The sequence below is a fragment of the Poecilia mexicana genome, unplaced genomic scaffold (assembly GCF_051168715.1).
Source record: "Poecilia mexicana isolate PSO_F unplaced genomic scaffold, ASM5116871v1 scaffold_6, whole genome shotgun sequence".
Taxonomy (NCBI): domain Eukaryota; kingdom Metazoa; phylum Chordata; class Actinopteri; order Cyprinodontiformes; family Poeciliidae; genus Poecilia; species Poecilia mexicana.
In genome coordinates this window covers 13073029-13088165 of record NW_028263375.1, presented here as the reverse complement: position 1 = coordinate 13088165, position 15137 = coordinate 13073029, and the positions used below count along the sequence as shown (strand labels likewise).

Sequence of the window (15137 nt, the reverse complement as noted above, 5' to 3'; positions counted from 1 at the left end):
CCTAATTTAACCGCGTCTTGGTTCTACAGCAGGTTGAGAGACTTCCTCTCCTCCGGGAAAACAACATGTTAATAGGAGTCCATCGCCACGGCAACACTGAGCCATATTGTAGTTAAATCTGTCTGTGAATCCACAAGAGGCAATGCTCCACGTACATGTACCCACAGGGGGCTTTTCAGTAGCACTACAGGATAAATGAACGGCTGCTCCGTTGTATTCTGCAACTCGTTTTGTTTCCTTTATCACGAACATGAGCGTAAAATGATTCTGTTTTTTCTTTTACTCAAAATAACTTCAGAGTTGTTTTCTGCAATGAGATCAATTCTGGCAAACTGGAACACCACAGCTGTGAAAGAAAACCAACTTAGACAATTGCATATTTATATATTGGGTTGTTTTGTAAATAAAAAAAAAATGAGGCTAGGCTATCAACGGAGATAAGAAAAAAAATTGGTAAGTTATTTTAAAACTGCTTTAAATACAGGCCACAAAATGTCAGATGACATGCAAGTATGCTAATGAGCAAAATTCTTTTTTTTAGTTACATTTATTTATTTATTCTTGTGTTTTTAATGCCACTAATGTCATAGCACGTCACACTCCAGATCCTACCTTTTTTGTACAAAAAGTGGACTTAAAGAAAATGATCTTTAATGCTATCTTAAAGATTATTATTTATTATTATTATAAAGTTATTTTCAAAAGCTACTTCTAATCTGACAAATAAGCTGACAGTGCTGTAAAACACATTAAATTCTGTAATGTCTTTTGGTTTTGGTCTGTCACTGCAAGGTTAGTTAAACATTTACAGGAGACATAAGGCACTGGTGGCTTTTATAAATCTAATGACAAAAAGTGGTTCTGATCCTTCTGAGTCAAAAAGACTTTCTCTTCCAAATTCTTTCACTCTGTCTGAAACTCAAGATGGAATAAAAACTTTTGTGAAAGCTCTCTTAATTTTGTTAACAGGACCAACAGTGAAGAACAGAAACATGGTTTTTGAAGTAACTCATTAGTCAGCCCATGAGCAGACCGGTTTCCTTTCTAATGAGCAAAGTTAACAAGTGGATTGAGCTTCTTAAAAGGAATCTAAGACTAAATGTTTGACCGTCTGAGCTCCTTTTCCTGGCGGCATTTCTGCACAACACAATCTGAGGTGCTCAGCAGATGAAGGGAAACATTAGAGTCAAATGGAGGCACTTATGAATATAAGGACAGCTTGTGTCTGTGATAGAGAACCAAACAAAGCAGATGCAAACATCAGGCCATTACTGACGAGGTACACCAGTATTACTGCAATCTGTCTAAATTACCAACCTTGTTTGTTCTTTTAAGAGCCAAACTGCCTTACAAGGAATTTAGTTTCAGTTCAGAGATTTGTTTTTATGTGAACCAAAAAAACAACAACATTTTATACTAAATCATTGTCAAAATTTATGCTAAGTAAGTCAGGCAATAAAAACTATGTCAACATTGCACAATCTTTTTAGCACAAATGTATTCCCGTAGCGTGCAAACTCCTCAACAAAATTCCTTGTTTTTCTATAAGATATGACAGATTTTTTTAGATCTTCCTGGCAAGTAGAAGAAAATGAGGGAATTTTGTTTTGTAGGAGAGATACTGAGAGTTTATCTATAAAAACAACTTGGAAAAACAACAACAACTACCTGCACTTTAGGAACAGTGACTTTGTTGACCTGTACTTTGTCCAGATCAAGCTTGCTGATTATTCTTGGACAGTTTCTGCTCAAAACAGGTTTCCAGCAGTAAGTTTGTCAAATAAAAGTAAATCAGTTACAAAGAAATTTGAATATTATTCGAATTTATACTGAAAGCATCTCAAAACCTTACTGGAAGATGATCATGTAGATTATAAATTTATAGCTAAGTTCTAATGTGTGTTTTTTCAAACAATTTAGATTTTCTTTCTCCTTTAACTAAAAGCAATCTATATTACAATTCCTTATGTTTATTGAGTATTTATTTTAAAAGCAGCTAATGTCAAGGACTGAATATACAGCGACTATCTTTAGCTGTTTTTCCTTTAACAACTGAACACCGAAGAGATTTGTGACTAATGCAACCGAGTGCTGCTTGCATTTGATACATTAACTGAACAGAAATAAATATTGAATTATTATTTTTCTGATTGGCTAATCAGCAGTTTACTGATCGACAAGGAAAAAAATCACCCTAATCCCATCTCTGTCTAATTTCTGTGGTTTATGCAGCTGGTTTTGTATGTTTTTCATAGTATCTTCTTAGTCTAAATGCTAAATTAGTAAAGCCTAAAAACAAAGGATCTTTGTTTTCTAATAATTGTGCTCTACTGATGTGAACAATAAGCAGAAAGTGATCAGACAGATGACATCTATCCAGTGGCAACTGAATAAATTATACCAACACATTGGTAGGCAGAGCTGGAGGCTTTACATCTCATCATGTCGCTGATAGTAGACCTCTGATGATGGACTTTGTGAGGGCAGCTTTGTGTGGTTATAGCACTTCATCTGTGACCTTTTCCCACTAAGCCATGAACTGCACACTCTGCAGCTGCAAGCAATAAAGCATCATAGCCATTATTATGTAATTAAAAGTAATTTCTACAAATGACTGTTCAATTTCCTGAAAACTGTCTTGGACGGACTTGAAAATCTTTTTTCAGAACAGATCATTATAAAGTTTAAGGGAGTCCCATTCGATTCTATTGGGTCATCTTTGATTTGCTTTGTGTATGAATTGTACTGTACAAATTACTTGCTCTAGCATTCTAATAATCAGTGTCTTGGGTGCCATTAACTGTGGCAAACATAATTGTGAACTACATCACAATAGGTCTATTTGTAATGGGAAAAGATGGTTTTATAGCTTTAGTTCGTAAAACTCAGGCTGCATTGAAGCAGAAGTGAACATTTGCAGGATTTATTGAATGTGGAACATCTTTGAAAGGAAGTGTGTTCTGTCCTTTACTGATAGTGAGCTAAAGGCTTTCTTTTGTAGAGTCAGAACTGTATCTGACTAAATGGTGCCTTTTTTTGTTATTTCTATATCAACTCGTTTACAAGTGAGTTCAGCGGAACATTACCACACACAAAAACAAGCTTGATTTGATTTGATTTGAATATCACTGATAATATCACAAATCATTTTTTTTTACCACTAGGAATATGCTTATTGCATAATAATTGTAATTCACAATAATGTACTTGCTACAGTTGTCATGTTTGCCAACTTCACCAAAAACAGTGATAATAAAAAAAAAGATGAGACCAGTTTTTGTAGACCACAATTCATACATGAGGCAATTCCATGTGCTTCACAGAACAACAAATTAACAAATTAAAGGAAAATAAATTGAAACAAGAAATGGAATAAAACACCTAGTAACTTTTAGATAAAAGTACTATAGATAAAGGCAATTTTAAGACAAATAAATACAAATAAATACCAGGCATGATCAAATGAACAGATAAAGTTGCAGTCAACAGTCTCTGTGCATCTTATGTTTTAGAGGTGTCTGTTCTAGAGTTGAGGAGTTTAGGAAAATTATGTATCACCTTGTTAATGTTTAAAAGTTAGCATTTTACCAATAGGCTGAAAAAACAGATGTTGGTCCTGGCTGTGGCATCAACACTTTGGATGAGCTGCAGATACCTCATTTATTTTACACAGAAACCAATTCATGTGACCGTAACAAATTCAACTTACTGAAAATAACCTACTGATTTATGTATAGACATAATGTATGTTAAAATGTATGTCTGAATTTATAACACCTTTGTTTCTTACTTTTTGGTTTTTAACCTCATTGAGTGTAGATTTAGATTTCTGATCCCTAACTATCCATTTTTGGGGCCAAAAAAAGGGACTTGTTTATTTTCTGTCATATACAAAGAGATCTTTCAGTACTTCACAATCTGAGCTACATGGAACATAGATATAGAATACATGTGGCCCAAGAATGGAGCCTTGACTAACTCCATGTGATCTTTGTATGCTCAGAAAGAAAGTGCCATCGTCCAATTTGTATCAAGCAACACATTTAAGGCGGATCATCTTTAAGGGACATCAGACAGCCCATTTCCAGTCTTCTGAGCATTAAGATGACCTACATTGCAATGTCTCAGGGAGCTCCAGGTAATGCAAGCAAATAATGGTTTTAGAACAGCAGGACTTATTAAAGAGGCAAACTCACAAACCCAAAGTGGATAAACAAATCTGTATGTATTCATTACAGAAATACCCACAGAGAAAGCTACATGACTATGGAAACTGACAGCTTACATTAAGAATAGGTTTTGCATTGTGCAGAAAATGTGAGAGCAAAGGGACGATTTCCTACATACTAGGCATAAAGAAGAAAACTCTGTGTAGTTTTAATCCTTTCCCTGCTGCTTTCACAGGATGGGGAGTCATTAAAGCAGCGACCACAGAGGCAGAAACCTTTAACAAGGGGTCAACCTATAGCAGTGTCAAATTGTCTTGTAAGACACAAAACAGCCACAGTGGAGCACTAACTGGATTATCCCAAGTATTTTAAAGCTTGCTTTTAAAAGCTCGTCCTGAATGGATAATTGTGTGGGAGAGTGAACCAGTAAAGCTAAAGGACAGGGACTGGAGCATCTGGAGTGCATTATGAAAAGGCCAAGAGGCTGAGAAGTTCCTCTGGCCAAGTAGTGAGCCTGCTGTTTGTGTTGGTAAACTGTGGGGCTGAATTTTGTTAGTAAGATGTCGTCCCTACAGCACCATCTCTGGGGACAATACAATATCTTTGCCAGTTTCTAATAATGTCATGGTGTGAGAACTACAAATATCTGCAAGTGTGATGGACAATGAGGGGAAGGCAGAATAAAGACACGTTTTACATATTCACACGGCATGGATTAACAATATAAGCTTTAGTGGTGCGATTTGCAACACCACAGTGTGATATTGCAGGAATCCTGCTAATCTGTAAACATAAACAGCGCTTTGCTCTAATAAATTATCAAAAAAGGAACGCACCTCAGGAGAGGCGTTTTCTCATGAGGCAGTCCTTGTTCATTCAGGGAACAACAAATGCTGAATTAACCGTAATAATGTTAAGCAGGTGCTGGTTCATCAGGAACTCACCATGACCCCCTTCCTCTGGTTCTGGAGCATTAGGAACAGAGGGGCTGTACAGGAGGTCCTGACCTGTTTCTAAGTGCAGCACAGCACTAAGACCTTACTATTTGTTCTGAGCAATTACACTCGCTAAGCACAAAAAGCACCTTGTATGCAAAGCAGCTTTGCAGAGGTCAATAGGTACAGGATTATATGCACAATATGGACATTGTGATGTTATGAAGAAACACAAGTGTACCAGCAAAACAAAAACTTACTATATGCATTCAAAACATACTATTTATGATAATTATTAGAGCTTAAAATGTGACCTTCATGGCACTTCCACATCAGAAATGAAAGAAACCCATATTAGGATGTACAGCCACTGACCCCATGTGTATGACAGTCAGCAACCTAATGTATTTAAGCATCTAGATACAATTAAAATGACTTTTAACCTCAAACTGAGCATCAGAATGAGAAAGAAAGGAGATTTAAATAGCTATGAGTGTCGCTATTACGTTATGACAGAGTTAAAACTTAATTATTTGGAAGGTGTATCTAATAAAGTGGGGCTTGAGTGAATACTATGATGTCCTTTTGTACTAGCTTGAGGAGCTAGCTAGAAATGGTTTATTCATGGAATCATCAAATAGAAAAAAAAAACAAAAAACAATTTTCACAATGTGCAGACTGGCTCCATAGAAAATATTGATGCAATTCAGATAGATACAGAGGTTTTGAAATAAAAATGATAGAAATAAGACACAACAAAAAATTTTTAATTTTTATTATTAATACAAGAATCCAAACTCATTTAATACACTTTTAGATTAAAAAATATATACTTTTCTAACCCAGATAGTCTTTAGGAAAAAATGCTTTATGTTACCTAACAATTACTAATTTTGTTGATGTAGTTATCACATGTTTGCAGCACTACATCTTCTATCTGTAATTTTGCTGTGTCAAAGTATATTGAACAAGGTTAAGAACTTCTCCATGGAAAAAAAAAAAGATCACATAAGTGCATCTGTACTACAGAGTAAATAACACTTACACTCAAACATAAAAATCCCACGTAAACATACTTTTCAGACAGCAACAGCATTATAAGGCTGTAATATCACTTGACACTGCTGTCATTTGAAGTTACTGCAGACTGGCTAATTTAACTAATTTGAACATTTAAATGGTGAAAACTTTCTCGCTCACAACATGGCTGCAGGCATGCCCCTAACCCAAAATAAAGAACCATGGTCACTTGGATTGTCACAGAGGGATCAAGGGGGAATAAATAGAGGAGGGGGAGGGCTTACAGGTGTGCCTTTAAAAAGTACTCCAACTCACAAAGCCCTTCAGCATGGTCTACATTAAAGTCTGGAACAAAAGCAGAGAGAAAGGCAGTTGCAGGCTTTACTCCATGAACCCATGATCCGTGCTGATAGGCGCATAATGAGAACCAGACAAGTGTTCACACCATAACACATACAAATCCCCATTCATTATTCGTGGCAGATTACCCTCTTCATTAAGGCAGAGGAGGGAACCAGGGGGATCCAGAGGGACCCAGAGGAAAGTGGAGGGGACATTAGTAAATGAGAATGCTACCGATGAAGATCAGCCAGCCGGTTCTCTGGCTTTCCCAAGCTGCAACAGTTTAGGCATGCAAGCTGTCAAGCTAGCAGGCGTCCAGATAGGACAGCGAGCACCGGAAGCCGTGACGAGGCCCGACAGTTTTTGCTGTATAAAGTTCATGTCCCTGAGGCTTGTGGTTCTGCATTCTGCTTTGATACTGTATATACAATGTGACTGGAAAATGTCAGCGTAGCAGAACTGACGTTACCAAAGCAAGGCAGCGTTTATCAAAGCTCTGCTGACCTTCATTCGCATACTGAAACTCAGGATTTTCCTTATTTCGTGATCTGCAGACCTTCTAAGTGCAACAAGATGTGTTTTTGAACAAATCATTTGCATTCAGAGCTGCCATCCGTATAGAAATATAATTAATTCATTGTTAAAAGTGACTTATGTTACTGCACAGGCTGATTGTGGGCCTTATTAGCCTTATTGCAAACCTACAAGACAGAGAACAAAACAACCAACTTTGACTGGCATCGGTCTCAAAGACTGTATCCATCAGTTTATATACTGAGAACTTGAGGCCTGTGAATCATGCATGTTTTATGGTGTTGTTTAACTCTGGCTGCACGCCCTAAAAGCAAATCTTTGCAGCAGAACAGACGAGCGCATAAAGCATCTTTTCACAAAATGATTGATGATGTGTGTTGTTGTGAAACACTCAGCCTCTGTGTGCTCTGCAGAGGCAGGGGAGGTGAGAGAGATTATATGTTCAGGTAAAAAGTCCAACATGTAGACAAGGCGCAAGCTCAGACAGGCTCAACTTTCTGAAAGCGCTGAGTAGTCCTGGGCTGAAAAGGGAATCAGAGGACTATATAAAAGCACTCAACGAGATCCTTCCACACAATCTTCTGTGACATACACTAATGAAGCCTGACCATGAGTCACTCACCACAGTTCAAACATCACAATCTTACACTAATTCCTTAATGTGTCATTGCGTTTAATTTCCATGGAGATAATAAGGTGTAATTTTTGGTGAGATCCAATTTGTCATCTCCTCTGCATCCCAACAATAATCAGATTCACGGTTATGAATTTTTCTACATGGTCTAGCTGTATGACCATAAATCACATAAAATAGCATGACGCTGAAACCCAGAGTTCTTTCATAGTTACCTTTGACTGACCTATTTATACTGAAAAATCAATTCTATTCTTTAGTCCAATTTTACTTTTTTTTTTTCTTATCCTCCAGCAATGTAATTTTTACAATTACTTAAATGTAAAATACTCTGAATTGCCTTGTGTCTGGAACTATCAATACACTTGCACAGACTTGCCTTGGGTGAGTTCAGATATATTTTCAGTGAAAGCTGACAGGAATATTCAACATGTTTCAAAGTTTCAAGTCAGTTTTGCAAGCATGAAAATATATATTTTTGATAAAAGCAGTAACACCCAAGGCCTGAGTGAATTTATGGAGTGAGTTACAACAACCACAGGTTTGTATGTAAATATGTCTGACCGACAGAAACTCAGCAGAACCAACTCTCACTTGCAGTTAAATGCTACCAAAATCAACAGGTTGGTAAAGTTTTTTTTTTTTTTTTTTTCTCTCCATTCATAGTTTTATTTGATGATTGATTGACATTTGGCCAAATGTTGCAGTTCACATAAAAGGATCTGATACAACCACCTTTGGAGCCTTGGGCATCTGCATGTTGCATAAGGCGCTATTATGATTCGAAATGCATTCCTTGCAAAAGAATCCATGCCTCATGAACTCTTTCACATTCTGTCATGTCACAACCACAATTTTCACCGTACTTCAACAGTATTTGCATGTGCTATCCCATTAGAAGGTATCATACACTGCTGCTAAATATAATGTTTTAAAAATCGAGAGGGTGTGGTGCTCAGTAGTACTCAGCCCCCTTCCTTGACATATATATAAATGAAGTCCTCAGAAGTACTCCGATTAGTCAGGAGAAGCAACCTGTTTCACTGAAGGGATGATGCAGAACAACCACAAACCTACCAATTAATACAAGATGAGAAAATGAGATCTATAATAAATCTAGAGAAGTTGAAAGGTGGGAGAAACTGGTGATAGGAAATCTATTGGCTGTGTACTCCTTATGTAGGAGACAAGTATCAAACGCGAACCGAGGGTTCGATTCCCAGACTTCTTACTGACTAGTGTCAGTAAGAAGTAAAAAAAAAAAACCTTATAGATGTAGTAAATGTCATAGTTATTTAAAGAAGGGACTTACTGTAGGGAAAGCTGAGGCGCGGAGTGACATCATTTTCTGTGACAGCCAGATGAAGGAAACCGAGAAGTAGGACAGTGTAGGCTGGGAGACACAGCCAAGCCATACTCATCGTCCACATGCCACCGCAGGTCCACCAGCCAACTTGTACTATTTGTCTCGTTTAGGTTTTGGGGGAATTCATGAAGCGTGCCTGTTTCTGTTTATCTCCTTTCGCGGCCTCTCTCTTCTCTTGCAGCTCCAGGCGCTTCAGATGGAAATCCGGTGAAATTGTTGGGAAGAGAGGAAACTCCTTGTTGTTTGATATTACAATAGTTGACCTCAAGAGCACAGCAGAAAACCTCTTCTATGCAAACACCAAACTGCAGGGTCTCAACAGATACCTTTGAAGAAGAAGAAAAAAACATGACATTGTGTTAGAATGTTGTATGAGCTAATTTGCACATGCTATCATTTTCTACAAAAATTAATTATTTAACAGCTGATCAGGCATTTATCAAGCCACTTTGCTTACTGTGAAGCAAAAATATCCTTATTCATAAGAATATCTTGCTTGAATATTTAGCATCTTTGTAGTTGTGTTGATTAGAGCAATGCATTTCAAATACTTATTAAATTCTCAGAAGATTATGTCTTCTTTTATTTACATGTCAGAGGGTCTTGAGTGTTTTATGACAAATACAGTACCACAAAATTGCACTGAAATGCATTTTGAGGAAGTAGTATCGTAGGATTTATTTTTTTAATTTTTGTTTTTGTTTCCGCTTTTGGTAATTTGTACCACAATAAAACCTTCAGAAACATGAATGCTTCGTAGTATTGTGTGTTTGAAAGTGCGATGTGCAGGAAAATACATTGTTATAGTAAACAACTTATTTGTTTACTATAACAAATACATTTTTCCAGTCCTCGTTATTGACTGGATAAATGAGCAAATCCCACAGGTTATTGCATTTGGAACTAGAACTCAGTTAAACTGAATTTGATGTCATATCCAGGTGCAAGTTACAACTTCAGAGGTAAACTGAACACAGCAGAAGCAGCCACCTGCAATTGTTGTTGGCTTACTGTCGTCCGCAAGTTCTTATAACCTTCTTCAAAGCAATTTTCTACTGAGAGGTTTCTGATAAAGCAAGAATTAATGTGCTTGAGCAACTGATCTTTTAAGCTGCTGTTGTTTAGTAGTTTCATATCACACTTAATCCGTTCATATCCACCTTCCAAATCTAATACCAAAATTACCTCTGAGTACTTTTGAAGGCAAGCTATCACCTGTGGTACTTGTGCTAAAGGTTCAGATTCATTGCTCTCTATGAACTGCTTTGTGTAAACACTATTCTTCTGCTGGTAACCTTGCTGTATCACTGAATTATTCTCCCCACAGCAACGCCTTATGTTTAGGAAAGTAATTGCAGCAAGTGTAATTGACATGGGACAGTCACTCTGCAATGTTGAATCCAAAGCTCGCTTGCTCCCTTTACCCTACGGCGTGACTGCAGTCAGAAGAGAATATGTTCCTGCATTCATCCCCTTGCAAACTTTACATGACAGTGCAGGAACATCGTCTAGAGACTTAGGGAAAAGGAATGCAGTGGAATCTTAAACCCAGAAAAACATAAACAAGTGGCTGCTTATGAGCAATTGAAAACACAAATTTTCCCAAATGTATAAGGGTCACACGAGAAGACAAAGTAATATTAATTCTGACTGAACAAAAAAAGAAAAAAAATATTTATATGGGACATTTTAATTGGGTTAAGCTAAGAACAGCTCTGGATGTAATAAATTAAAACAATTGTGTTTGGGGAAAAATGCAAAAAAAAAAAAGAAATTAAGACAAAGAATGTAAAGGCACCGTGCAATGTTTTGAAAGCAACTTTAAGCTTTGTCAGCAAACCATTACTTTGACTCACAATGAAATATATCACAAAATATACAATTTGTGATAAATTGTAGACCACTGTTGCCAGTTGGCTTAAACAACAACACAGCCAAGACAAGTGTAGCACACGTATCACTAAAAGTCTGTTGGTACAAGTTTGAAACACAACCAGACTTATACAGGAAGAAATATATGCCAAACATAGAAAATGCCTCTTTTTTATAAACATCTCACAACATTAGTTATTGAAAAAAACTGTTCCATTTAACAGGAGTTAAAAGTCAGCTGAAAATGTGACCTTGCTCTGTGTCACTGAGTAAGGTCAGTAATTTAAATAACTGAATACTAATAAACGATGGCCTGCCTTGTTTTGTTAGTACTAGTAAGTCAGCTTAAAGCAAAAAAAAAAAAAAAGACTTTGAAATCTCTGTATTGAAGGTCTTACTAAGAGATCTTTTTTATAAATGAGCGACTGTTTATCAAACTTCAGCTTTGGTTCCCGAGAAGAAAGCTTATATATTAAATTTAGTTCATTTGTAAAAATCAACAGAGATTATATTCATTTATTTTCATATCCCCCTTTAATATCTACACTGATATTGTAAAAAAAAAAAAAAAAAAAAAAAAAACTATTTAATCTTCTCACCAATAAAGCCAACAGCTATCTATTATACCAGTAATAGAGTTAAAGGGTAATTCATTGATGTAAGTCTGCAGAACACAGTGAGGCGTAAAGGAAAACCTTAGTACGGACATCCCAGTTACAACCTCAAATGCTCCATTACACCTGCCACAAGAAGCTCCTCAGACGCAACCAAATGGAGATTCAGTTTCATGTGAGCTGTGGAAATCAATGGCAGACCATAGTGAGGGAGTCTATTCCTGGTTTCTGTCATGGAGATCCAGAATTTTAGTCAATAAGCACTCGGCTGCTCGTTATAAATGGAGCAGTCTGAATCTGAGCGTGGCGGAGGGTGTTTGGAAAGCAGGAAAGACTGCAAAGGAAAGAAGAAAATGCTTATTTATGCAGCAGAGTCATATTGAAAACCAGGGATATATCATTAATTCTTGGTTTGTGTATCAGTCAGCAAAGGAAACCAGCAGGAATCTGACCGAAGAATGTAGAGAAAGTTGGAGGGTGTGAGAACAAGGGCGCCTCAGACAGCAGAGAAATCTACATGCAACTCTGCACTTCACTGCTCTCGCCTGCATGATGCATAAACTGAATCATCCCTTTCACCCTCTACACAGACATGATAGTGTGCTCCCGCTCTGGATGATGCTCTCCAAGCTCTCTGTCTACCATCTCCTCCTACAGTGCTCGTACATTCCTCTCTGTACTGCCTTCAGCAACACATTAGACTTATCCGTTTGACATCATTTTTTTTCATTTGTCAAACTTTCACATTGAATATAAAGGACTCCCTCAACTTTTATGCATTTTACGATTTATAAAATCTCAGTAAGCTGTTGATTTGCTCTATGCTATGGTTTATTTTTGGTCTGAAGGAGTATGGGATATAATATGTCTTTGTGCATCATTCAGCTCTGCATTTGTCTATTCTTTTATCTGTCTATCCACCATACATTTGTCCATGCAGTGTCTTGTTTACTAAATGCCACGCAAACATGTCTTACAACCTGAAACAATTTTTTGTGGTCCTGCCGGTTTTGCCAAGGTGTTTTTGCAAAACAAATTTTTGACTTTAATGAGTTCTTTCCTGCTGATATACATACTTAAATAATGCATAAATGAATAAAACCTACCCATAGGTTTGTTCACTATGGTCTTTGAAATTTACGCTTTACCGGAGTAAAAATATCTACCATAAATTCAGAGGAAACTTGTACTGCTGGAACCTGTTTATCCTTCAAATATGCAATTGAAAAATATAGAGTTTTGCCATCCAAACCATGTCTGAACCCAATATCCCACTAATCCATTGGTCTGGTTTCTGCTAACAAGACTATCATATGACAGTGGAAGCAAGAGTCCTCCTTAAAGTGAATGTGACTGATTAGAGAGAGAAACTGTTGAATCAGGCAGAGGTATGTTCTGCAGGAAACTGGGTGAGAATTTATCATGAGAAAAGCACTGATTCATTAACACGTGGAGCTGAAATGGCAATGAGAACCACCTAAAATATGCAAATCTGTCAGAGTACAGCGAAGAGGAAACAGAAATAGCTGCTTGTGATGTTAAACTGATATAAACACTTCTAACAAAGATATATTTTAGTGCAAAAAAACGTTTAAATGCTATGTTTTTGCCACTTTGTCAAATCATTTCACAACAAGGAATTTCAGAGAAGAGGAAATAACTGTTACATTTAACGAAACTGGGAGTTTCCCAGAACTATATATATATACTGAAAAAGCTTCTCCATGACAGCTTCACTTCTGTGAGTGTGAATGGTATAAATAGCAGCACAGCTGAAACAGGTGGTGGGACCATTAACATTTACTATTTCAGTAGAACAGCATGGGTCAGTGCTCAACACATTGTCTGGAATAGTGCCGAATCATAAACGTGACCTTTTGGCATGCCATGCGTGTCAAAAAGCCACCTGTATGCAGATGAACACGGATCACCTCAGGTTACGTGTTTCCACGTGTGACCTTCAGCTTATGATTCAAACTGCAAACCCCCCACCCCACGCCCAAAACTGCTCCGCATTACTAAAGAACAGTCAGTTGTGTGACATAAACCAGGTGTGAGATATGGAGAGTGTGATCTGCCTGGAGAGATTTAAATAGAAGAGCATGTCTGACCGCACAGATGGACAGCGTGTCTGATTTATCAGGTGAGCTGTGTGGGATCACTATTAAGATAACATTGTGCAAAGTTTCAGAGGTCCAACTATTGCTTCGACACACTTCGTAAGTTCTAATGATGAGTTAACTTACTCATTGTGCTGCTTCATAAAAATCTTATGCATATACATACACACATCTGCAATTGTAGTGAATGACGCAAACATCAAAAAACACCACATATTTTTTCAAACCACTCCATTCCAAACTTCAGTGGATTTATTGGGATTTTATGCAGTATCGTATGCAAATCTGCAAAAGATTAGGCTTTATGGGTGATAGGTTGAAAAAGAAAATTGAAAGAAGAAAGAAAAACACCAAGGAGACAATGTGATTATTATATCATCTAGAAACTATTTTCAGACTATGTTTTTCCATTTTTGTGAATTTATTTGCACAAAATATTCTTAAATTTAGTTGCTGAACCGCTGAGAAGGGCACTCAATTTCACCCTTCAAAAGGGGAAAGATTGGAGAAGATGCCATTTAAGAAAGGCAGGTTTGTCAGGAAACAAAAGAAATAAAAAGCACCTTTCTAAAGCTTGAATCGGAGCAATTATTAAAACATTTTAAAAAACTGGAATTGTAACAAGCAATGCATTTTGATTTCAATATCTGATCTCAGTTGTGAGTCATTAGTTTGGAGCTGGAGAACAGTAGATCAAAAACAGCTGCTGCAACATCATTCTGCTTCTAGTGTTATAAGAAAATGTCTGTATCTGTGATCAGATGACTACTTAAAAAAAATAAAAAATACTCCTTCTTGATTGACCCATTTTACGTCCAATCCCCAGACCCTGTTCAGAATAATTAATGGCCCGTTCATCTCAGAGTGAAGCATACAGCAGTAATTATGACTATATGCTACTCCAAAGACTTTTAATTGCCTAATTAAAATCTTATTAAACTATTGAACAAAGATAAGGGACATTTTGAACTCAAGCGCCAGAGGAGTTCAATGCATCAAACTTGCTTCCTGTATGGAAAGGCTTATGACACCAGGTCAGAAACAGTCATTTTTTTTTGTCAAAAGTGCTGATTTTCCTAAATATTGTACATGAAGCTAAAATAAGATAGGAACGCATTGGCAGATTAGTGGAATACATGGCTGTGAAAGTGACTGAGAACATATCATTAGATCCGTCTTTAAAAAGTTAAAAGTAACACAAGTGCTTAAATCATCCCTCAGAAGTCTGAAAAGATATTCGATTTCATTCAATTTCCCCTCTGCACCAATTTCCATAACACATGCACAGACTGCAGACGAGGCTCGCTGATGAAATGTCAAGCAGTGAAGCTCCGAGGTCTGTCGCTGAGTCTGCCATAGCTTTTAATGCCAGAGTCTGTGAAAGAACAGCAGCACGAGCTCCGTGACAGAGAGAAAAATCTTAATTGTGAAAATGTAGGGATGAAGAAAAGCAAAGAAAAGGACAAAAATAGTCTTTACTAAAGGTTTCCCAGCAAAAATCCTACATCCTATAACACCCTGCAATGGTATT

At 37.0% G+C, this 15137-nt stretch overlaps 1 protein-coding gene across 1 annotated transcript in view; it reads right to left on the bottom strand.

Moving 5' to 3' along the window:
• The window catches only part of sema4ba (sema domain, immunoglobulin domain (Ig), transmembrane domain (TM) and short cytoplasmic domain, (semaphorin) 4Ba), a 43751-nt gene that overhangs the window by 14549 nt on the left and 14065 nt on the right, over nucleotides 1–15137 (bottom strand). The window contains exon 2 of the mRNA XM_014993146.2: nucleotides 8947–9326. Within this exon, the coding sequence (XP_014848632.1) occupies nucleotides 8947–9064 (118 nt within the window). The 5' untranslated portion in view covers nucleotides 9065–9326. The remainder of the gene's footprint in view (nucleotides 1–8946; nucleotides 9327–15137) is intronic.